Source organism: Moschus berezovskii, chromosome 3, assembly GCF_049115385.1.
Source record: "Moschus berezovskii isolate FMDL1 chromosome 3, NW_MosBer_1.0, whole genome shotgun sequence".
NCBI classification, from domain to species: Eukaryota; Metazoa; Chordata; class Mammalia; order Artiodactyla; family Moschidae; genus Moschus; species Moschus berezovskii.
The window spans coordinates 111,481,942-111,505,690 of NC_142462.1; the positions used below are offsets into that span (position 1 = coordinate 111,481,942).

Below are 23,749 nucleotides of genomic sequence, written 5' to 3' on the forward strand. Positions count from 1 at the left end.
AAATAAAAATAAGAAGGAAAAAGTGAATGACTGCAACCAGGGTCTCAAGAGACAGGACCAAAGACAATGGTTAGAAGGTCTCTGCCCTTCTCCCCAGTGGATGCTTATTTTTTTTCTCTTTTCCTTCTCACTCCCCATTGCTGGTCCCAGTCCGCTTCCCTACAACTGCACTTAAGCTTTACACCTGACCTAGACTTCCAGAATCTTACTTAGCCCTCCCAGAAACTTCAGAGTTTGTAAAACATGTCGCTGAAATGCATGAAATCCAGAGGGAAGGGCGGCCTCTTGCCGAGTCTGGTCTTGGCCTCTGGCTTTCGTGATGATCACAGGCCTGGGGATCCCAACAAAGGAACAGCACTGCTCAGACAGAAGCACCTCCATCACTCAGCAACATTCCCCCAGGAGCCTGCACGGCACCTTGCACTTCTCACCAAGTCACTTGAGCGCAGGTACCGCAGTGCAGCCCTGAAAAAGAAGGGAGAAGGGCAGCGCAGGGGATGGCAAGGAGGCTGCAAGCAGGTGCGGAACAAGAGAAAAGTCAGAGATTCCCAGAGTCAGCATTCCTCACCCGATGCCAGTTTACTAAAACGAGACTGACATAAAGCCAAGATATGCTCTCTTGCTTTATTAAAATGTACATATACATTCACACCTTCATGAACTGTTATTGTAGAAGGCAGCAAAGTCATTCACATTACGAATTATTTCACACTCAAGAACCGGGTTCAAGTTTTCTTATGAAAAGGTACATGAACATCACATCACTCAACCATCATGGGGCAGTGGAAGAGTGGGTACAGAAGCCAAAAACTACAGCTTGCAGTGATGAAGGTTGCAATTCATAAGAACTTCCTTCAGGGGAAGGTTAGATTCACCTGCATCAAGGAAAATGATTTTCCCCCAAATCCAATTTATAACTGACTCGATTAAATATTCCAGCCCCAATGTACTAATATTTCCTGGAGTAAAATAAAGATGGGCAAGGTTTCTCGGTTGAAGATGTTTTGCTTTTAGAGCTGGTTCTCCAGAGCTGCTGAGCGCTCTGGGGTGGTGCTGGAGTCCCATCATTCCCAGGGGATTGGGGACCACATCCTGGCCGAGTGGGAAGGGCAGGAAACAAAAGGCCTCTTGAAGGCGGTCAGAGGATGGAGACCACACTGTACTGGATGCAGAGTCCTGCTGGCCAGATGGGCGCCCCAGCTCAGCTTAGGGGCAGCGGGGGCAACTGGATGAGGAGCCTAACCAAGTATCTTTTTCTTTTATTTCTACTCTTGGCTGCACTGGGTCTTCATTGCTGGGTATGGGCTTTCTCACGCTGCACTGTGCAGGAGCTACACTCCAGTCGTGGTGCAAAGGCTTCTCATTGTGGTGGCCTCTCTGGTTGAGGAGCACAGGCTCTAGGGTCTGCAGGCTCAGTAGCTGCGGCACGTGGGCTTAGCTGCTTCACAGCGTATAGCATGTTCCCGGGCCAGGGATCGAACCTGTGTCCCCTGCACTGGCAGGCAGATTCCAATCCACTGTACCACCAAGGAAGTCCCAGATAAAGTTTCTAACACCACTCCCAGGAGGATTTAGGAATGAGGAGTCTCTGTCCGCTGCAAGGAGGACACGCTCAGGACTGACATGGGGAGTGGCTAGAGAGACAGAGAGAGCACAGACCACACTTTTTCCACATGTGTTCACACCTCCACCTGTCAGCACTTACAGCCTGTCCACACTGAGTAATATTTATCCAGCAGAGGCTGGAAGAGAGACAGCAAGATGAAATACAGTCTCAGTACATATGAAAATGAACAGTAAGGAGGCATCACTGAGAAAAAGGTCACATGCAATTATCAGGACATGGTGAGATAAGGCCAGACCCCATGGTTGTGCCGTTATGATCACTGTGATGACAGGTAAATCACAAGGCACAAAAGAAAGGGCAAACATAAATACAAAAAGCAAATGCGAAATTACAAGCGCACCTTCCCTGGTGGCTCAGTGGTAAAGAATCCGCCTGCCCGTGCAGGAAACATGGGTTCGATCCCTGATTGGGGAAGATCGCACATGCCGCAGAGCAACTAAGCCTGTGTGCCACAACAATTGAGCCTGTGCTCTAGAGCTGAGGAGCCACAACGACCTAAGCCCATGTGCCACAGAGCTCATACTCCACTACAGGAGGAGCTACCACAATGAGAAGCCTCCACACCTCAACTAGAGAGTTACCCCAGCTAGTTACCCAGAACTAGAGAAAAGCCCATGCAGAAATGGAGACCCAGTACAGCCAACTATAAATAAATAAATAAAATTATTTAAAAATAAACAAAATTACAAGCAAAATGAAGACAGGTAATGAAGTCAGTTCTTCCAATAAGCTAAGCCATTCTCAAGCACACATCCATTAAGTAGGTCAAGAGTTTATAATCTTAATGCTCAGTGCCCTACAGCCTTTTTTTTTTAATTATGTAAATATAATCTTTGTTATATCAGAGCTAGAGACTGAAGGACAAACAATATGTGAACTATGAAACAAAACTTCCCCTGAACTCTTCCAAGAGAGAAGCCCAAAGAGGCTTCCACTCCTCTCCTGAGCTTTTTGGTGACAACCGGAGTTGCCTGCCTGCTTCCAGTTCAAACCAGCAATTTATTACTCTCCCTTGAAAGATATTTTCTGAATTAGAAAGAAGTTTAAGGCCATCGAGCTCAATATGGGATCTTACGATGAGGGAACTAACATGCAGGTCTAGACCACACAGCAAATGAGTGGCAAAACTGAGGTTTCTCGATCCATGAAAGAAACAAGTAGACACAGACAAACATTTTTGCACAGATATGCTCATTGCAGCATTTTTTATAACCACAAGACACTGAAAGTAACCAAAACAGTAAAAAGGGAAGGGCAAGGTTAATGAATTAGGGTGTCCTCATACAATGCCTGGAAAATTCCATGGATGGAGGAGCCTGGTGGGTTGCAGTCCATGGGGTCGCTAAGAGTCAGACATGACTGAGTGACTTCACTTTCACTTTTCACTTTCATGCATTGGAGAAGGAAATGGCAACCCACTCCAGTGTTCTTGCCTGGAGAATCCCAGGGACAGGGGAGCCTGGTGGGCTGCCGTCTATGGGGTCGCACAGAGTCGGACATGACTGAAGTGACTTAGCAGCAGCAGCATACAATGGAAATATTATGCAGCCGGTAATGTTACATGTTAAAGCCTTTTTAATAACAAAGGAAAGATTTATGATAGAGTAATAAGAAAAAAAGATATAAATGTGTGCGCTATTAATGAGGAAAGTGATAGATCTCTGGAGAATAACTCAGAACATGAGTAATTTTTTGCCCCCATTTCATACTATTTCTAAATTTCCTATATGGGGAATATTATCATCCCTGGATGACCGCACATGGAAATGGCCTGCTTCTGTATGTTCTACTTTATACCTCAGAACAGTAATTACTTAGAAGCCTTTGTGGATCAAGGGGCCCATTCAGAGTCCCTCGACTTAGAGTCAATGAGCACCTGAACATATGTTATAAATCACATAATTGGCTCCACAGTTCTTCATCTGTCCCTTTATCCATGTCCTCGGCCATGTAATCTGGAAGTGCCCTCCCACTGGGGACTAATTCCCATCCTGGGACTGACCATTGACTTGCTCTGGCTAAAAGGATATGCGCTTCCTAACGCAAGTACAGTATTGAGATGCACAACTGAACTCACACATTTGTGCCTTTGCCATTGCAGTGAGAAGGATGTGCTAGGACAATCAACCGATCCCAGGAGGGCAGACACATAAAACAGAATTATCCCCAGATAAGCCTGGCCAAGACCAGCCAGCTCTCAGCCTTAGAAATGGGAGTGAATCTAGCTGAAACCAGTAAAACCAGTCACTGCCCCTAACCCCACCTGAATGAGCCAAACTCCAGTCAAGGCACAAGTGTGTGAACTACAATAATAAATGATTGTTGTCAAAGCTAACGAGTTCAGACAGAGATACAGATGGAGAGGACGAACGCACGGATACCAAAGAGAAAGGAGCGCCATGAATTGGGAGATTGAGATATATACACTATAGATGTGTGTGCTGTGCATTTAGTCACTCAGTCTTGTCCAGCTCTTTGTGACCCCGTGGACTTGCAGCCCACCAGGCTCCCCTGTCCATGGGGGTTCTCCAGGCAAGAATACTGGAGTGGGTTGCCATGCCCTCCTCCAGGGAATCTTCCTGACCCAGGGATCGAACCCAGGTCTCCTGCTTTGCAGGTGGATTCTTTACCATCTGAGTCACCAATATATACAATAAATTACTAATGAGAACCAACTGTATAGCACAGGGGATTGTATACAGTGCTCTGTGGTGACCTAAATGGGAAGGAAATCCAAAAAAAGAGGAGATATAAGATGGAAAAACAGTGGAAACAGTGTCAGACTTCATTTTTTTGGGCTCCAAAATCACTGCAGATGCTGATTGCAGCCATGAAGTTAAAAGACGCTTGCTCCTTGGAAGGAAAGTTATGACCAACCTTGATAGTATATTAAAAAGCAGAGACATTACTTTGCAAACCAAGGTCCGTCTAGTCAAGGCAATGGTTTTTCCCGTGGTCATGTATGGATGTGAGAGTTGGACTGTGAAGAAGGCTGATCGCCGAAGAATCGATGCTTTTGAACTGTGGTGTTGGAGAAGACTCTTGAGAGTCCCTTATACTGCAAGGAGATCCAACGATCCAACCAGTCCATTCTAAAGGAGATCAATCCTGGATGTTCATTGGAGGGACTGATGCTAAAGCTGAAACTGCAATACTTTGGCCACCTCATGCGACGGGTTGACTCACTGGAAAAGACTCTGATGCTGGGAAAGGTTGGGGGCAGGAAGAGAAGGGGACGACGGAGAATGAGATGGCTGGATGGCATCACCAACTCTGTGGACATGGGTTTGAGTGTACTCCGGGAGTTGGTGATGGACAGGGAGGCCTGGCGTGCTGTGATTCATGGGGTCGCGGAGAGTCGGACACGACTGAGCGACTGAACTGAACTGAACTGATAGCTGATTCAATTGTTGTACAGTAGAAACGAACATAACATTGTAAAACAACCATACTCCAATAAAATTTTTTTTAAAAAAAGCTAATGAGTTTAGGAGTGGTTTGTTTATCAGGAATATAGCTGGCTGATATAGCACAGCTGAAAGTATCAATATATACAAGAAATTAAATCCATCACATCAGAACCTATGGCAACACAATAGCTGAAGCACATTCCCATAATAATTCCCCTAAACCACCAACTGTAAACTGTATCAATGAATATTTGTAGATTGATTCGATCTACCAGTTATATAAAAAAATAAATGACTTCAGGTGAAGGTCAGCCAGTAAGAATTTTGCTGAGAACAACATTCCAGCAGCAGTTGAAATTAGAAAAAGGGAGCTTTCATTCTGAACTACTAGGTGTTAGCTTGCACTCTGTCTGCCAATGGAAATAAATCTGAGAAAACAAAATGACAAATATAACCTCTGAGGTATGACAGAAGATAAAGTGAAAGGGAATCAGTAGAATATGTATTACACTTTTTCCATATGACCTTACTTTCACAGTCTTATTTCACTGGCAAAAGATCAGCAGAGCACCATAGCTTAGAACTTAGATGGCTGAGTTATTGATAATACTTCAAAAGTAAGAATCAGTACATACTCTATAAACGCTCCAATTTGTAAAACTTCTGAAGCTCAGATATTGATTAAAAAAAATTTTTTTTCCTAAACTATATCTATATGCCTTTTAAGTTTCCTTTCAGGAGGAAAACATCACCCGGGTCTTTCCTGGCCATCCAATGGCTAAGACCCTGAGCTTCCACTGCAGGGAGCATTGGTTCGATCCCTGGTTAGGGAACTAAGATCCCACATGCCATGCAGCACAGCCAGAAAAAAAAAGAAAAAAGAAGGAAAACATGACCCAATAAGGCCAGTAGTGCACTGTGGAGAGTAAGAAGCACAACCGACATATCTTCTGATTTTATTTAAACAGCTTGCTATCAAAGGTCAAACTCGACTGGCAGATTTCCTGGGCATCACCACTTAGCTGTCAGCAAGAAAACAAAAACAAGCCGCTGTCTCGTGATGACCAGTCCTTCACATCCAAGGACGAAATGGAGCAGCTATGAGCACTAAGGCTAGATGCTGAGATTACCAAGACAGCAGCTAAAAAGCCCACAGACTAAAGCCAACGTGGAGGCAACACCAAAATGCAGGTCCTCAATCATTTCCATAAATAACTGCACTGAATAGAAACTGATTCCTGGGAGGGGGAAAGAAGAGATTAAACTTTAAATTGGAAGAAGAAAGTATCTTTATGTGATAAATATGAGTTATATATATGTGTCATTTTATATACATATATAAATAATACATATGTATCTATATATACACATACACAGATATACATATATCTATATCGTATGTCTGTGTACTCTTAAAAAGAGAAATTACATAGGGCAATACCACTTATATGATATGCACCCATTAGCTATTTATATGTCTAAAGTAAAAAGGAAATTTTTGTGAATTAAATAAGTATGCCTTGTCTAAATTCTTCAGTATTTCATACTTCACCATTTGCCCTGTGAATTTCTTCAACGGAATTGGCAAATCTTGACCCATTTTTGGCATGAACATCTGTTAAAGGAAAAACGCCAAATCTGGATTCTGGAGGCCAGGAGAGGGGAGGACAGCAGGTGAATGTATCAAAGAGTCATACTATGCTGCAGCCCACTGTTCAGACAGAAGGTAGACGCCTGCTTGCCCAGGGTCCCTCCCTGAATGCCTGGACAATGGAATCACCTCCACTGTGAGTTGTATGGGGAAATGTTGAAAACAGTGAAAACAGCGAACACTTAACTATGAGTGTGTACTACGTACTAAACATCATTCTAAGTGCTTTAGATATATAACAATTTAACCCTGAGAGTGACCCTGGAAGGCAAGCACTATGATCATTCTCATTGTATAGACAAGGACACTAAGAGATTAAACCCCTCAACCTATGTTACCCATCTGATATACAGCCCCCAGCTGGTATAAGGCCCCCAGCTGGTATATGGCCAACCAGGGTCGTATACCCAGGCCAATCAGTCCTACAGCCCGTGGAATATTGCTTTGCAAGAGATCAATGATGAAACATCTCTGCTAAAAGTGAGTATTCTTCAATTAATGTTATTTTGAGCCCATAATTAGCCACTAAAAAAAGTGCAATATCGGTTCTTCCTATACTTCTCACCTTCATTTATATGGACTCCTAATCCACTGTTGCTAAGGTGAAGTATTCCAGTTTAAGGCCAGCCAGTAATAGCTCAAATGTTTTGAGAGCTGTGTGCCAGGCCCCGTTCTTCATGTTTACCTTCCTGATTTCGTGTTCTTTCTGTGCCTATCTTTACCTTTCACTTATTGTGGTCAGTTGGTAAATTATGTACTGAATTATGTGGCAATCGGCATAAAGCAATAATAACAAGAGCAAAGCAATACTGACAAGAGCTAATATTTATTTAGTGCTTACTAATCGCCAGGCACTGTTATAAATGTATAATATATATTAACTTAATCCCTACAACAATAGTACAAGGTTGAGTATTATGAATATTATTTCCATTTAAAGATCAGGAAAGAAACACAAGAGTTGAGCCACTTGCTCAAAATCACACCGTTAGTCAGTGGCAGAATCCAGACTCCAATTCAAGCAAATTGATCCCAGAGATGAAGTGCTAAGTTCTATCTGTGGTCTGCATTTCGTATCTCAGGTCCTCCCATAGGAAACTGTGTTTAGAGTATGCATTAAACAAGCAAATGACTAATTTCAAAAGATTTACTTAGTGTACACATGGGAAAAAACACCCTCTTGTGTACACTTTTCTTCACCAAAATTATGACTCTTACGTGTGAACAGAGTAAGTTTAATGCTTTGCTGTTGTTCAGTCGCTCAGGTGTGTCCGACTCTTTGCGACACCATAGACTACAGCACGCCAGGCTTTCCTGTCCTTCACCATCTCCTGGATTTTGCTCAAGCTCATGTCCATTGAGTCAGTGATGCCATCCATCCATCTCATCTTCTGTCTACCACTTCTCCTCTTGCCCTCAATCTTTCCCAGCATCAGAGTCTTTTCCAAGTTTAATGCTAGATAGCAAGGCAATGCCAAAGAATGTTCAAACTACCACACAATTGCACTCATTTCACACACTAGCAGAGTAATGCTCAAAATTCTCCAAGCGAGGCTTCAACAGTATGTGAACCAAGAACTTCCAGACGTTCAAGCTGGATTTAGAAAAGGCAGAGGAACCAGAGATCAAATTGCAAATATCCTCTGGACCACAGAAAAAGCAAGAGAGTTCCAGAAAAACATCTATTTCTGCTTTATTGACTACGTCAAAGCCTTTGACTTTGTGGATCACAACAAACTGTGAAAATTCTTAAAGAGATAGAAATACCAGACCACCTTACCTGTCTCCTGAGAAATCTGTATGCAGGTCAAGAAGCAACAGTCAGAACCAGACATGGAACAACAGACTGGTTCCAAATCTGGAAAGAGTACGTCCAGGCTCTATATTGTCACCCTGCTTATTTAATTTGTATGCAGAGTACATCATGCGAAATGCCAGGCCAGATGAAGCACAAGCTGTAATCAAGATTGCCAGGAAAAATATCAATAACTTCAGATACGCAGATGACACCACCCTAATGGCAGAAAGCAAAGAGGAACTAAAAAGCCTCTTGATAAAAGTGAAAGACGAGAGTGAAAACGCTGGCTTAAAACTCAACATTCAGAAAACTAAGATCATGGCATCTGGGCCCATCACTTCATGGCAAATAGATGGGGAAACAGTGGAAACAGTGACAGATTTTATTTTCTTAGGCTCCAAAATCACTGCAGATGGTGATTCCAGCCATGAAATTAAAACACTTACTGCTTGGAAAAAAAGCAATGACCAACCTAGACAGCATATTAAAAAGCAGAGATATTACTTTGCTGACAAAGGTCCGTCTAGTCAAGGCTATGGTTTTTCCAGTAGTCATGCATGGATGTGAGAGTTGGACCATAAAGAAGGTTGAGTGCTGAAGAACTGATACTTTTGAATTGTGGTGTTGGAGAAGACTCTTGAGAGTCCTTCAGACTGCAAAGAGATCCAACCAGTCCATCCTAGAGGAGATCAGTCCTGAATATTCATTGCAAGGACTGATGCTGAAGCTCCAATACTGTGGCCACCTGATGGGAAGAACTGACTCATTGGAAAAGACCCTGATGCTGGTAAAAACTGAGGGCAGGAGCAGAAGGGTATGACAGAGGATGAGATGGTTGGATGGCATCACCAACTCAATGGATGTGAGTCTAAGCAAGCTCTGGGAGTTGGTGATGAACAGGGAATCCTGGCATGCTGCCATCCATGAGGTTGCAAAGAGTCGGACACAACTGAGTGATTGAACTGAGCTATAAATATTGCTTTCTTATACTATTCTAACATTTCAATGACCAAGCAAACAAAGAAGTCATTATTTCACTTTTAAAAAGTTGAGGAGGTATTTTCCATACTAGTTAGAAAAAGAAAATAAAAGGTAATCTCAAATGGATGATAAAGAGCAAAAGAATGAACACCACTAGTCCAGGTTTCAGACTCTGAAAAGAAGACTGTTCCTGTACTTGTCCACCCCAAACGCATCAGGTTCTTTCTGTAGCTCATCCTTGCCAGGGGACCCGGCTACTTCCTGTAGGTAAATGACAGATATGTCTGCATTTTTTTAACCCTAGAATCTACGCCCTCTAAGACGGCTTAGACCCATCCTCTTGTCAGCAGTTCTAATCAAATGTGATGAAAATAAAGCTCTTTGTCATCTCTCTGGGACTTTCTTTCCCAGGTCCCAAGGCCTTGGAACATTTCAACATCAAGATGTCTTCACCACTGCAAACAGAAAACCTGTCACCCATGACTCATCTCTACCCTTCACTCAGCACACCCGAGTTGTACTAGTCCTGCTGTGGGTTTCATCGAATCCTTTCAAAATCCATTTTTTCTTTGTCCTGCATGGCATACACCTTTCCATTTCTCCCTGGACTGCTATATCAAGCACACCTTCCCTGCTCTGGCATCATCAGCCATCACTTTTCTTCTTCAAGTCTCTGAAAAAACACCAATCCACTTTACTAAGGCCCTGTTTCTCATCAACTGCTGAGTCTCTGCCTTCCATCAGGCATCTGTTCATCTTTAGCTCACAGACTATAGTTTTCACAGCTACCTGTGAAACAACACCACAAATTTAGGATATCCATACTAAGCCAGTGCACCCGGTCACTCCTTGCCCTGCTGACTCTAGAAGCCTAACCTGGCCAGCCCGAAGGAAGATGAATATTTTTCACGTTCTGGTCCCACTGTCTGTAGAACTGGAAGATTCACAGTTACAATTCTTTATTCCACCCAGAGTAAAGTTACCTTGACTTGTGCATGGTGCCAGTAGATCACTTCTGGATTAGTATATTCTACTCTGAGTCTGCTGACATTTTGTCTATTTTCTAACTTGCTTCTTATACCACCTTGGAGAACAGGGGCCATGTCTAGTTCTCTCTGAACAGCCTTCATCCAGCACTAGGTTTCCTCTTTAGGAAGAAGATTGAAATTAATGAACAAAAGTAAATAAATACCTAGCATCCCAATTACAAAGGAACATGAACAAAATAGAGTAGCTCATGAAAATGCCCTCCAGCTGGTAAGGAGCAAAACTTGGTCACTTAAATATAAGCTTTTCATTCCTCAATCTACATGGGTACTTCTGCTTATCTCTTTATAAAGTCTTCACTTTTTTAAAAAAAGAACAGAAAACCCTGCTTAGCAGCCTTAATCATGGGCAGAAATGAACAAGCTGAAAGCAGGGTGTCTCTCTGGTGGTTTAAAAGGCCGAACCTGCATTCCTAGGACTGGCTCCTGTGGCTGCCAAACCATGTGAAGTTCTTTAGTTCAAGTGTTTCAGAGACGTCTACAGTCAAATTCAGCCCCAAAGACAGATGACTCCTATGTAATCTTAGACTAGTGTTTCTCAACCTTTTTTTGGTCACAGACTCTGTTGAGGATCTAAAAAAAAAAGTTATAAATGTCCCCAGCAGAAAAACTGACAAATATTGTCAGCCTCAAATTTTGCATACAATTTTAGGGGTGGGTCTCAAACTGTCCATCTGAAGAACATGATAGACAGACAGGATAAGAGCACCGACATTTGCCCCATATAGTTGGCTCAGGGCTCAAAGAGGGAGGAAGAGGGAAAAGAAAGAGTTAGTAGGGAGAAAACAAAGAAGGGAGAAAGAAAGAAGGATGATGGTAGGAGAGAGAGAGAGGAGAAAAGGAGGAAGAAGGAGAAAGAAAGAAAAATCCTAATAAACTGAGAGTCTCATTTGAACTGTTTAGCTTATCATTTTGTTTCAGGCTCAGAAGCAACTGAAGAAGAATTCCCTTTAATCTTTAAAACTGGACAAGAAGATTGGAATCATTGACTTTGCAAGGTACAATGAAATACTAACCGTCACTACAAACAAGGATTCCTAGTTCTGGGCTTTAGGCTGTTTAGACAGTGCAAACGATGAAGAATATTAAATTTAATGCAAACAATAATGTTTAAATTGCTGCCTATTTATGCATCTCCTAAAGAAATATCATCCTCCTGGATCAGGAAAGCAATCTGCTTAACAGAACACAGACTCCAGAGGGATCTTTGTGAATTAATCCTCCCTAAGGCGGATGCCAACTGGGATTCAAATGAATCAAATCGTTCTGTTCCCAAACATTTGCCTATCCACACAAAACTCAGAGAAACAATTGAAGCCAAGACCTGCACAATGCTTTCCTCAGCAAGTTCCCCAGCTCCTTCATGCACATTGCCTACCTCCGATTTCACATACTCCAAACAGTTACTATTCACGCTCATTATTCCCTGCATACAAAAGGGGTTTTGCTAGCATAGGAAGCCTTTCCTCAGAGAAAAACTGATACTTAAGATGAACTGTGGATCAGAAACTCTTTGCAAAATATATCTGACCCACTGTACCTTTTCTCAGCAAATTAACAGCACAGCCTCTTGCAGTGTGGTCCAAAAAAAAAAAAAAAGCACAGCCTAAAAGTTGAGAAATCTGTTTTATTCGGCAGATTTCTGAGGACTTAGAAGAGAGCCTCTCATACAGCCCTGAGGGACTGCTCCAAAAAGGTGAGGGATGAGTCAGAATGTACAGGAATTTTTTTGCAACAAAAACCAGGTAGTTGGAACATCAAAAGATTACTATGAATTAAAGAAACCCAGACGCCTGAGTAAATGAATTCAGCACTTTTCTTTATAAGGGAAGATGCAAGAGTTTGGGCTCACTGAAATCGTTCCTCTAATATGTGCCTTAACTATCTAGGGCCAGTATCCTGCTTTTTTCCATCCTGAACCTCCTCAGGGGGCATAGGCTGGCTGACAACCACAACACCTTCTGTTGACCGATACGGCAGGGAACATTCCTTGTGTATGGCACTACAGCACCTCTAAATAGGAGGGGCCAGATGGGGGAGCTGAATGTTGTGAGCTTTGGTCTAATAAGAAAGCTTCCTGAAAAAGATTGATCATTTCTCCCCACACTAAGCTATAAGTATAGGTGGTTCCTTGATGCTACATGTGTACTGATTAGCATTAAAAAGCAAAAAAAAAGTTTTATCAGGAAGAGGAAGGGATCCTAAACTTTTGGAAACCTGCTTTATTTGCCATCATTTCACTAAGGGTCTTGTTTTAGAAGAATCAGTGTCCCAGCCCTGTGTACACTATCTGCTTCCCTCCAGCCATCACCGCCGTTTCAACTCTACTCAACACCTAAGGGCTCAAATGAAATTCTGCCTCGTTCCTGCAACTTTTCCTGTGATAAACACTGGGCATGCTCTCTCTCCTCTGAGTTACTACAGTTTCCTCTCAGGACACTGCTCATATTCAGTCTGATCAAGTATTGGGGTACACAGTATCTTCCCTATGAGCTACTTTGAGGTAAGAATCTAAGTTTTACTGGGCTTCCCAGGTGGTGCTAGTGGTAAAGAATTCACCTGCCAATGCAGGAGAAATAAAGAGACGTGAAGAATCAGAACAGGTGTTGGTACAAGATAGGGTCCCCTATTCGATCCATAGGACGGGAAGATCCCCTGGAGTCAGAAATGGCAATCCACTCCAGTATTCTTGCCTGCAGAATCTCACGGACAGAGGAGCCTGGTGGGCTCCATAGGGTTGCAAAGAGATGGACATGTCTGAGGTGACTTAGTACACACCATTTTACTATCCTTGTCTCACAAGTATCTAGAACACATGGTAAGTGCTCAGCAAACATGGATTTGAAGGGGAAAGTTGCCCAGATTGTTTAGACCAGCTCTAGTCTGCATATTCTAGAAACAAGGCTGCTGCATGGATGACTAGCTCCACAGACGATAACTGAATACAACAGAGGTACTGCTATGTTGTTATCGCACCCCTGACACAGGGCCACTCCCTCTGCCTAGAAGCCTCTACGCACACACCTAGTTCTTTTCCTCATCTGCTGATCTTTGCTCAAATGCTACCTTCAAAGAAAGGCCTTCACTGTCTATCCCAGTTAAAACGTCAACTCGCCTTCCTCTACACATTGAATGTTTGTCCTCCCAGAATTCACATGCTGAAATTCTAATGCCCAAAGTAATGGTCATAGGAGGTGGGGCCTTGGAGAGATAATTAGGCCATGAGGGTGAAGCCCTCTTGTAAAAGAGTCCCCACAGGGCTCCAGTACTTTCTACCATCTGAGGACACAGTGAGCCATGAAAGAACTCAGGATGGGAAAGAACAAGTTACCGGCCCTAGATAATTAAGGTGCATATCAGAGGAATTATTTCAATGCGCCCAGACTCTTACATCTTCCCGAAACAGAGAAAAATGCTAAATTCACTAACTTGAGATGTCTGGTTTTTCCTTAATTAACAGTAATCTTTGGATGTTCTGACTACCTGGTTTTTGTTGCAAAAACTCCTATATAACCTGGCTCCCCGCTTACCTCTTTGGAACAGAACCTCAGAGCTATCTGAGAAGCTGCATCCCAGGCTTCAGTCCTCAGAAAGTCCACCAAATAAAACATAATTCTCAACTTTTAAGTTATGTGTTTTTTTTTTTTCAGTCAACAGCCAGAACCACCTATGTGAGCAAGTCCTGAATTCTTGTTCCACAGAAATCATGAGAGGTAATAAATGATTATTACTAGTTTAAGCCACGAATTTTGGGAGATCTGTTACACAGCAGTAGATAACTATACAAGAGGTATTAGAAACGACTTCCACAAAGGGAAGTCGGGCTTGAAATAGAGACATCAAAGGAACTTCAGGAATAACAAAGGCAAACCAGTAAAGAGAACATGGGTAGTATTTCCCCTGGTAGTCCAGTGTTTAAGACTCCACCTTCCAATGTAGCGAATGCGGGTTCGATCCCTGATTGCAGAACCAGGATGCCACATGCCTCACAGCCAAAAACACCAAAACATAAAACAGAAACATTTCTGTAACAATTTCAATAAAGACTTTTAAAATAGTCCACATCAAAAAGAATATTTAAAAAAGAGAGAGAGTATGGGAAAACCATATGCAAAGGCAGTTGCAAATGTTAAACAGAAACCACACCCACACATAACCTCAGCACTGGGAGAAATCTTAAAGGTCATTTAGTCCCATCTCCCATCTAGTGCTAGAGTCCACTTAAAAAAAAAAAAAAGCAACTAAGGCAGGGACTGCCTGAGTTTATCTAAGCTAAAACGCAGAAAAAGGCTGACTCCCTATAGTTGTCCTCCATGTTATAATAAAATGAAAGGTATATAGTCATAACAGAGACCATACCCCTGAATTTGAACAGAGGTCATTCCTGGAAATGATTTAATAAGAAACTGAAAGGGGAAAAAGATGGGAGAGCAGAGGAGGGGAGAAGAGAGGCTGAGAGGAGGAGAAGCAGAAGGAAAGAAGGGCATCAGGAAAACGAACAATAACAACTCTGCAACAACAGAGGACGAGAAGGAAGAGACACCGATTCACTGAAATGCGATGTGGTGGGCACTGTCATCTCACGTTACCCTCAGAACAACTCCGCACCCTCGAATTATTTCAGCCGTATTTCCTCCCTCCCAGGGGGCTTCCCCTCACCCTGCTTCCTTGCCGAGGCAGGGAAAGCAGACAAACCACAGAGAAGAAGGATTAAGATCATCATGCATCTAACCTCTTGTCAGAGAAATCTGAGATTACAGTTAGGGCTCCAGAGGGTCCAGTCAGGAAAGAACTCACCCACAGATTTGGACCCTCCCTTCACTGAGGACAGAAGGCCAAAGTTCCTGGGTTGTCTGTGGGTAGACCTCTAATCAAAAGAAGAATGAGCCTGAGAAACAAAAAACCTGCACATTCTCCATCCCAAGATATGATGTTTTACTGATCCCAGAGTTGGTTCTTTTAGAGGTCAGTAGTAGATCTAAGGAGCTTCCCTGGCAGCTCAAAGAATCCCTGGTAAAGAATCTGCCTGCAATGCCGGAGACCCTGGTTTGATTCCTGGCTTGGGAAGATCCTCTGGAGAAGGGATAAGCTACCCACTCCAGTATTCTTGGGCTTCCTTGGTGGCTCAGTTGGTAAAAGAATCCATCTGCAATACAGGAAACCTGGGTTTCCTGTAGATCTAAAAGGGATTCCCAGGTGGATCAATGGTAAAGAATCTGCCTGCTAATGCAGCAGACACAGTAGTCGTGGGTTCAATTCCTGGCTCAGGAAGATCCCCTGGAGGAGGAAATGGCAACCTAGTCCAGCAGTCTTTCTGGGAAAATTTCATGGACAGAGGAGGCTGGCAGGCTACAGCCTGGGGGTCAAAAGAGTCAGACATAACTGAGCATGCACGTGATAGATCTAAGAACCCCAACTGGAGAAGGGATTCCCCCACAAAGCTAATGACCTATTTGTGAAGTGGACAGGCATGTGCCTTTAACCCAAGGAAGCAGGAGGCACCTCGTCCTGTAGGTAGTCACTTCACAAGATGCTGTCATGTATACAGTCATATAGGAGGAGAGGGGACATCTAGGTCAAGCCAGAGGACATCAAGTTAGGGACCATCCTCTTGGAGAAGAGAGCATATGCCAAACTAGCATTAGCAGATACAGTTTTCAAAACTTACTCAAGATACTAAAACAGGTAGTTATACTTCTAGGAAAACAAACATAGAAAATTAATTTTAAAAGTTTCATAGAGCCTATACCAATTAAAGGCCTATGGAGTAATGGTCAAAACATGTGAACATCTCTAAGACCAGGAAAACTAAACTCTCAACACATACCAAGCTAATGGCCTTGATAATGGGCGTGAAAGGGTAACCAATGAGAAAGTCTAGGAATGCTCACCAAGATCTCTTATACATGGGGTTAAGGAAACATGTCAGAAATGGGTCAAGAGGATACCCAAGAAGTGTTTATGGAGAAGAGTGGTCATAAAAGTTCCTTCTCAGAAAGAAAACAAACAAAACATGGCATGACCTCTTGAAATGGTGGATGTACTGGAATTATCAACCAGAGGGTCCAGGCTGAGGTGCAAAAGGAAGCTTTGCTGCCCAGTCCACAGGGTCAAAGAGAGCAATTAGTACTATTCGGTTCTAGCAAATTCCCAGAGCACACAGTCTCAGGGAGAGCTACATTCTGTGCCTTTGCATTTCTCCAGGGCCCAAGCACAGGCCACACACAGCAGCTATGTGGCTGAAGGGGGTGCTGGTGATACTGTAACACACGCTCCGCACCCTCAAGGAGGTCAGGGTCACAGGTGCCCTGGTCCCAGCTGCTTCCCCCGCTCCGGGTTTACCGTCATTGAAGCTGTCGCTGGCGGTGATGTGGGTGAATGGCGACTGTGCCCGAGGCTCCTCACATAGGGAGTAGCTATGCTCGGCCTGGATGAGGGGCGCCGGGGACGTCGGGGACGGCTCCACCTCCATCGACACGCTCTTCTCTGAGAGGAAAGGGTCGTTCAGGAGCTGGCCCAAGACGTTCTGGGAAAACTCATCCAGAAGCTCCGAGAAGTGCTGCAAGCGCAAAGGAAACTCTTTTAACCATGAGCTGATATTTACACACATGGTCTAACACAAGGGCTTCTCAGTGGTGCCGGTGGTAAAGAGCCTGCCTGCCAACATAGAAGACACGAGAGGCGCTCTTCAATCCCTGGGTCAGGAAGATCCCCTGGAGGAGGGCATGGCAGCCCACGCCAGGAGAATCCCATGGACAGAGGGGCCCAGCAGGCCATAGTCCATAGGGTCGCACAGAGTTGGACACAACTGAAGCGACTTAGCACATTCGCACGTGTTCTAACACCAAAATATTATCCGCAACTTCTAACAACATCCAAACGAAGTCACTCATACACAATGTCCAATTATCTATTGCTGTGGAGCAAACCACCCCAAAGAGAAGTGGCTTAAAATAGCCACGGTTTGTTGTTTCTCACTATGCTATGGGTTGGCTGGGTGGATACACGGATTCATCTGCATTCACTAACAGAGACGGAATGAGCTAGAATTTTGGTGGGGGCGGGGCTGGGCTGGGACACTGGATGCTTGGGCCTTTTCCTCAAAGAGGCTTTATCAGGAGGGGAGTTCTCGCATCACAGTAGAAATGTTCCAGGAGGGAGAAAGCCAAAGCTGAGTGGCCCCAGAGGTCACACAACATCACTCCCTCCAAATTCTTCAGGTCAAGGCAAGTGACAAGGCCAGTTCAGATTCATGGGGTGAAAAGAGACACCACCTCTTGAACAGAGGAATGGCAAAAATCACACTGCAGGCAGATGTAAGCAGGATGGCATGACTCACTTGGGGCCATGATTGCAACTATCTACCACCTTTTACATTGAGAATATCTGGAAATAAGCAAGCTATCCTGCATTTCTGTAGCATGAAAGTGTTATGCATAGCCAAGTGCCAAATTCAAAGGCATCCGAATAAGCTTTCCTCTATTCTCCCAAGTACCTGGACTTTGTTCCTCTCTAGTTTTTCCTTAATCTACTTCATCTCTTCCCATCTTCCATCTCCAACAGCATCACCTCCCTAGCCCCCACCCTGCCAGGATGATGATACAGGAATGGTCTATGCATAGCCCCACAGGGAGTCCTGCACTCCCTGTTCCACAGCCCCACACTAAAGGACTGTAGCCCCACCCGTTCTGCCTCACCGATAGAGGGATATTCATGATATGAGGGTCTACAGAGCCAAGTTTCTCAACCTCAGCACTACTGCCATTTTAGATGGCAAATTCCTTGTTATGGGGGGTGGAGTTGTTCTGCGCATTGGGGTGTTTAGAAGCATCCCTGGCCTCTACCTTCACCAGGCCAGTAGCACTCTCCTAGTTGTGAAAACCAAAAATGTCTCTAGACACTGTCAAATGGCCCTGAGGGGAGTAAGGGGAAGATCACCCATGGTTTATTTTTATTTTTTTAGATTTTTTTTTTTAATGTGGACCATTTTTCTAGTCTTTACTGAATTTACAACGTTGTCTCTGTCCTATATTTTGGTTTCTTGACCACAAGACATGTGGGACCCTAGCTCCCCAACCAGGCACTGAACCTCACCCCCTGCATCGGAAGGCAAAGTCTCAACCACTGGACCACCAGGGAAGTTCTTCACCCTTGGTTTATTATAATTTTTTAAAGAATATTTTGGCCACAGGTTATGTGGGATGTTAGCTCCACACCAGGAACTGAAACTGAGCCCCTCATGGAAGCGCAGAGTCTTAACCACTGGAGCACCAGGGAAGTCCCTACCCTTGGTTTAGGACTCATGCTGTAGAGTATATTAAAAATAACTCTAAAATAATTTAATTTAAAAGTTTGGTTGACACCAGCTGTTAGAGCCACTTCTACCTTCTTAACGTTCCCTGAGTCACAGACCAACAAGTGTCATTGTTACTGATTAAACTTCAGGGACACTTAAGGAAGTTCGGAAAGCAGGTACAGTAATAAAAGAAGTGATTGCAAATGGTGATACTGGGGGGAGGTGATGAAAATTTGTAAGATTCACAGGGTAACTAAGTCCTGCCATGGAACTGAAGGGTCAGTGAAGGTGTTATGAAAAATGAATGCAGCTTAGGGAAGGTGGGGGCAGGAGGTGACCCTAAGGTTAGAGCTCTAAGATAGGATAGTTGTAGGTCAGAACCGCCCCCTTCCAGAAAGAACAGAAGTAGACAACAGAGAAGAGGCCTTAGTGTAGGCTAGGTCCTTAAAGCAGCGTTAGATGGATGGGTTTCACCAACAGCACAAACATGAGAAAAGCTGCATCTCATCAGGACAGAATGCAAAGAATCCACAGACCTCGGGTACATCCTAATAGGCATGCGTCATGGAAGAGAACAAGAGAGGGTGGTTGGGTGAGAGTTCTCTGTGCACAAACATATTTAAAACTGAAAGGTCCTTAGACACATCTAAGGCAAGAGTTTCCTGAGAGGGACTTCCCTGGTGGTCCAGGGGATGAGACTCCAAGCTCCCAAAGCAGAAGCCCGGGTTCATTCCCTGATTAGGGAACTAGACCCCACATGCTACAACTAAGAATAAGCAGGAGGGCTTCCCTGCCGTGCTGCAGTCCATGGGGTCACAGAGTATAAGACACGACTGAGTGATTGAACAAGATGGGGACTTCCCAGATGGCTCAGTGGTGAAGAATCCGTCTGCCAATGCAGGAGATGTAGGTTCGATCCCTGGGTCGGGAAGATCCCCCAGAGAAGGAAATGGCAACCCACTCCAGTATTCCTGCCTGGGAAATCCCATGGACAGACGAGCCTGATGGGTTACAGTCCATGAGGTCGCAAAAGAGGCAGACATGGCCTAGCAACTAAACAACCACAATATAGCAACTAAGAGTTCGCAGGCTGCAACTAAAAAGATTCTGATGCTGAAATAAAGATCCCACACTCAGCAGCAAAGATCCTGTGTACAAAAACCAAGACCTGATGCAGCCAAGTGAAAAAAAATATACATATTTAAAATCCCCTTAGGAAGAATGCCAACTATCTGCATCACAGTTATCAGGAGGGTTTTGTTTCAGTTGTTTTATAATGAAATATTTTAGGCATTCAGAAAAATTATAGAGAATAGTAACATGAATGATGATGATGATGAGTAATAAAGATGATAATACCTTTCCAAAAAAATCTTGTTTTCCATGTTTGCTGCTGCAACCTTTTTTTCTTTACTCTTTATTTTTTAAAAAATAAAACATGAAGCTCCCATTTAATCCCCTTCTTCCCTCTCAAAGTTAAATAATGCCCTGAACTTGGTGTTTATTTTTCCCATCTAGAACTTAAAATTCTACTACATAAATATGCTTCCATTACATACACAGGGTTTTTTTTTTAAGCTTTAAATAGTACCATACTTTACACCTCCTCTGCAACTTTCTTCTCTCAAAAAAATTCTTTAGATTTATTAATGTTTACATGTGTAGCTCTATTCATTCATGTAGACTTTTGAATTGTATTACATTATACTTATTCATTTCCTCTTCAGGGACATTTGAAGATTGTTTTTATGTATGATACTGTAATAAACATTACTGAACATAACAGGAAACTTTAAAACATAGAAATCTTATGACCCATCTTCAGAGCTTTTGACTTATTAGGTCAAAGATAGCCATATTAAAACCAATTCATGTTGATGTATGGTAGAAACCATCACAATATTGTAATTATCCTCTAATTAAAAATTAAAATTAAAAAAGAATAAAACCACTGCTGCCATCGTCAGTTATTCAAATTTTCATGTCTGTTTTTCAAACACTGAAGGTTGACACCAACTCCATTCTCCACCCCGCTCTTTACACCACTTTATAGTGAAGTCCCTGGAAGTTTACAAAGTCCCTAGCAGTTTGGACATGCTCAAAGTCAGAGAAAGATTCATGGATTTTGCAGCCACTGTGTGCTAAACTTTAGATAGGTCCTGTGGATACAAAATAATAAATAAGAAGATACAGGAACTTCCCTGGTAGCCCAGTGGTTAAGAATCTTCCTTCCAATGCCGGGAATGAGGGTTCAATCCCCGGTCAGTTCAGTTCAGTCACTCAGTTGTGTCCGGCTCTTTGCAACCTGCAGCAGGCCAGGCTTCCCTGTCTATCTCCCGGAGCTTGCTCAAACTCATGTCCATTGAGTCAGTGATGCCATCCAACCATCTCATCCTCTGTAATCCCCTTCTTCTCCTACCTTCAATCTTTCCTAGCATCAGGGTCTTTTCAAATGAGTCAGTTCTTCGCATCAGGTGGCCAAAGTATTGGAATTTCAGCTTCAACATCAGTCCTTCTGATGAATATTCAGGACTGATTTCTTTTAGGATGGACTGGTTGGGTCTCCTTGCAGTCCAAGGATCTCTCAAGAGTCTTCTCCAACACCACAGTTCAAAAGCACCAATTCTTCAGCACTCGGTTTTCTTTATAGTTCAACACTCACATCCATACATGACTACTGGAAAAACCATAGCTTTGACTAGAAGGACATTTGTTGGCAAAGTAATGTCTCTGCTATTTTAATACGCTGTCTAGGTTGGTCATAGCTTTTCTTCCAAGCAGCAAGGGTCTTTTAATTTCATGCCTGCAGCCACCATCTGCAGTGATTTTGGAGACCAAGAAAATAAAATCTGTCATTGTTTCCCCATCTGTTTGGCATGAAGTGATGGGACCAGATGCTATAATCTTAATTTTCTGAATGTTGAGTTTTAAGCCAGCATTTTCACTCTCCTCTTTTACTTTCATCAAGAGGCTCTTCAGTTCCTCTTCACTTTCTGCCATAAGGGTGGTATCATCTGCATATCCAAGGTTATTGATATTTCTCCCAGCAACCTTGATTCCATCTTGTGCTTCATCCAGCCCAGCATTTCTTATGATGTACTCTACATATAAGTTAAATAAGCAGGATGACAATACACAGCCTTGATGTACTCCATTCCCAATTTGGAACCAGTCCATTATTTCATTTCTGGCTCTAACCGTTGCTTCTTGACCTGCACACATATTCCTCAGGAGGCAGGTCAGGTGGTCTGGTATTCCAATCTCTTTTAAGAATTTTCCAGTTTGTTAGGATCCACACAGTCAAAGGCTTTGGTGTAGTCGATGAAGCAGAAGTAGATGTTTTTCTGAAATTCTCTTGCTTTTTCTACAATCCAGTGGATGTTGGCAATTTGATCTGTGGTTCCTCTGCCTTTTCTAAATCCAGCTTAAACATCTGGAAGTTCTTGGTTCCCTGGTCAGGGAACTATTAACCCACGTGCCTCGGGGCTACTAAGCCCATACACACCTGCGCACCGCAGCCAGAGAATCCACGTACCACAATGCAACATCCCAAGGGCCATAACTAAGACCTGAGGCTAAATATCAAAAAGAAGGAGAAGATAGAAAAAGCCCTGCCTTCTCTAGCCATATCACTTTGACCAAACTTTTATGTGCAGATGAGTCAGCTGGGGATGTTAAGACATAGAAGATGACTCACAAATGCAGGTGGGCCCAAGATTCTGCATTACTAATCAGCTCCCAAGTAATGCTGCTCACCCATGGACCAGATCTTGCATTGCAAGGAGTGGAATAGCTTTAAGGTTAAGACTAGAACCCAGAGACTTCCCTGGTGGTCCAGTGGTTAAGAATCTGCCTCCAATACAGGGGCCATGGGTTTGCACACCCCAACTACTGAAGCCCTCCTACTCCAGAGCCCATGCCCCACATCAAGAGAAGCCACCACACAGCCATAAAAAAAAAGGAGAAAAGACTAGAACCCAGGTTCCCTGATTCACTGATGACCTGAAGCCAGGGTCTGATTCCCTAAGCAGCTCCCCAAAGACAAATTTACTTGTTGCTTGATGGTAAATACTCTGCAAGCATCTGACACAATTCAAGATGGAAATTAAGGAAACTAAAAGAGAAATAAATGACACAAGGTAGAATGCAAAAGCAGGTCCTGAACTCACAACCCCTGCATTCTCAAGCCACGATGCCATCCTTGTGTTGCAGTGTCAGCCCTGGCTGGCTGTGTGAGCCCAGCTAAGCCTCTGGAATCCCACTTTATCCTGAGGCAAGGCTCTCTTTGGTTGTCTGCGCTTTCCCATGGAAGTTGCCAGGTTGGACTACTCTGCTGACACTATTTTCTTTCTCCTGAGCAGCACTAATGAATGTTTTCATGAACATCCCCTGGATAAGCAGTAATAAACCTTCTTTCACTAGGCTAACCATCCCTGACCTCCCTTCACATTGGATTCTTTAGCAATTATCATGTCACCAAACAATTTAGCCCTAAATGATAGGGAGTCCTGAAGAACTCATGGCTGTCACCAAGCACATTATGACAACCTCCACTCCAGAAAACGAAGCTCCTCAAAAGAAGGGAGCAACTGTGCTTAACCACCACCTACGCTGAGGCACTCAGCAAAGTGGTAAGCAGGGAGAAGGTCCCAGAGAGACACTTGAGATTGAAAAAACTTGTCCCAACCAGACACAGTGACTCAAGCCAGCAAATTAGCTCCAGCTGGGTCTCCCTGGCAGCAGTGGGCCCTAGGACTCAGTAGACATGTCAAGACACCATAGTCCATGCAGGGATCAAGCCAGAATCATACCACCTTTAATGCCAATGACAGAAGGGCATACAGTCCTGGAGGCCGAATACCAGAGAAAGGAGCAAAGTGAGCCTCAAAGATGGAGGCTTTCTGCTGAGAAACACTTGAGCAAAGGACTACTCATGTAGT

The 23,749-nt window shown here is 43.6% G+C and overlaps 1 protein-coding gene across 1 annotated transcript in view; it reads right to left on the reverse strand.

Annotated features, from left to right (window-relative positions):
* CREB3L2 (cAMP responsive element binding protein 3 like 2) overlaps positions 1-23,749 on the reverse strand; it is a 132,883-nt gene that overhangs the window by 34,698 nt on the left and 74,436 nt on the right. The window contains exon 2 of the mRNA XM_055421330.2: positions 16,856-17,072. Within this exon, the coding sequence (XP_055277305.1) occupies positions 16,856-17,072 (217 nt within the window). The remainder of the gene's footprint in view (positions 1-16,855; positions 17,073-23,749) is intronic.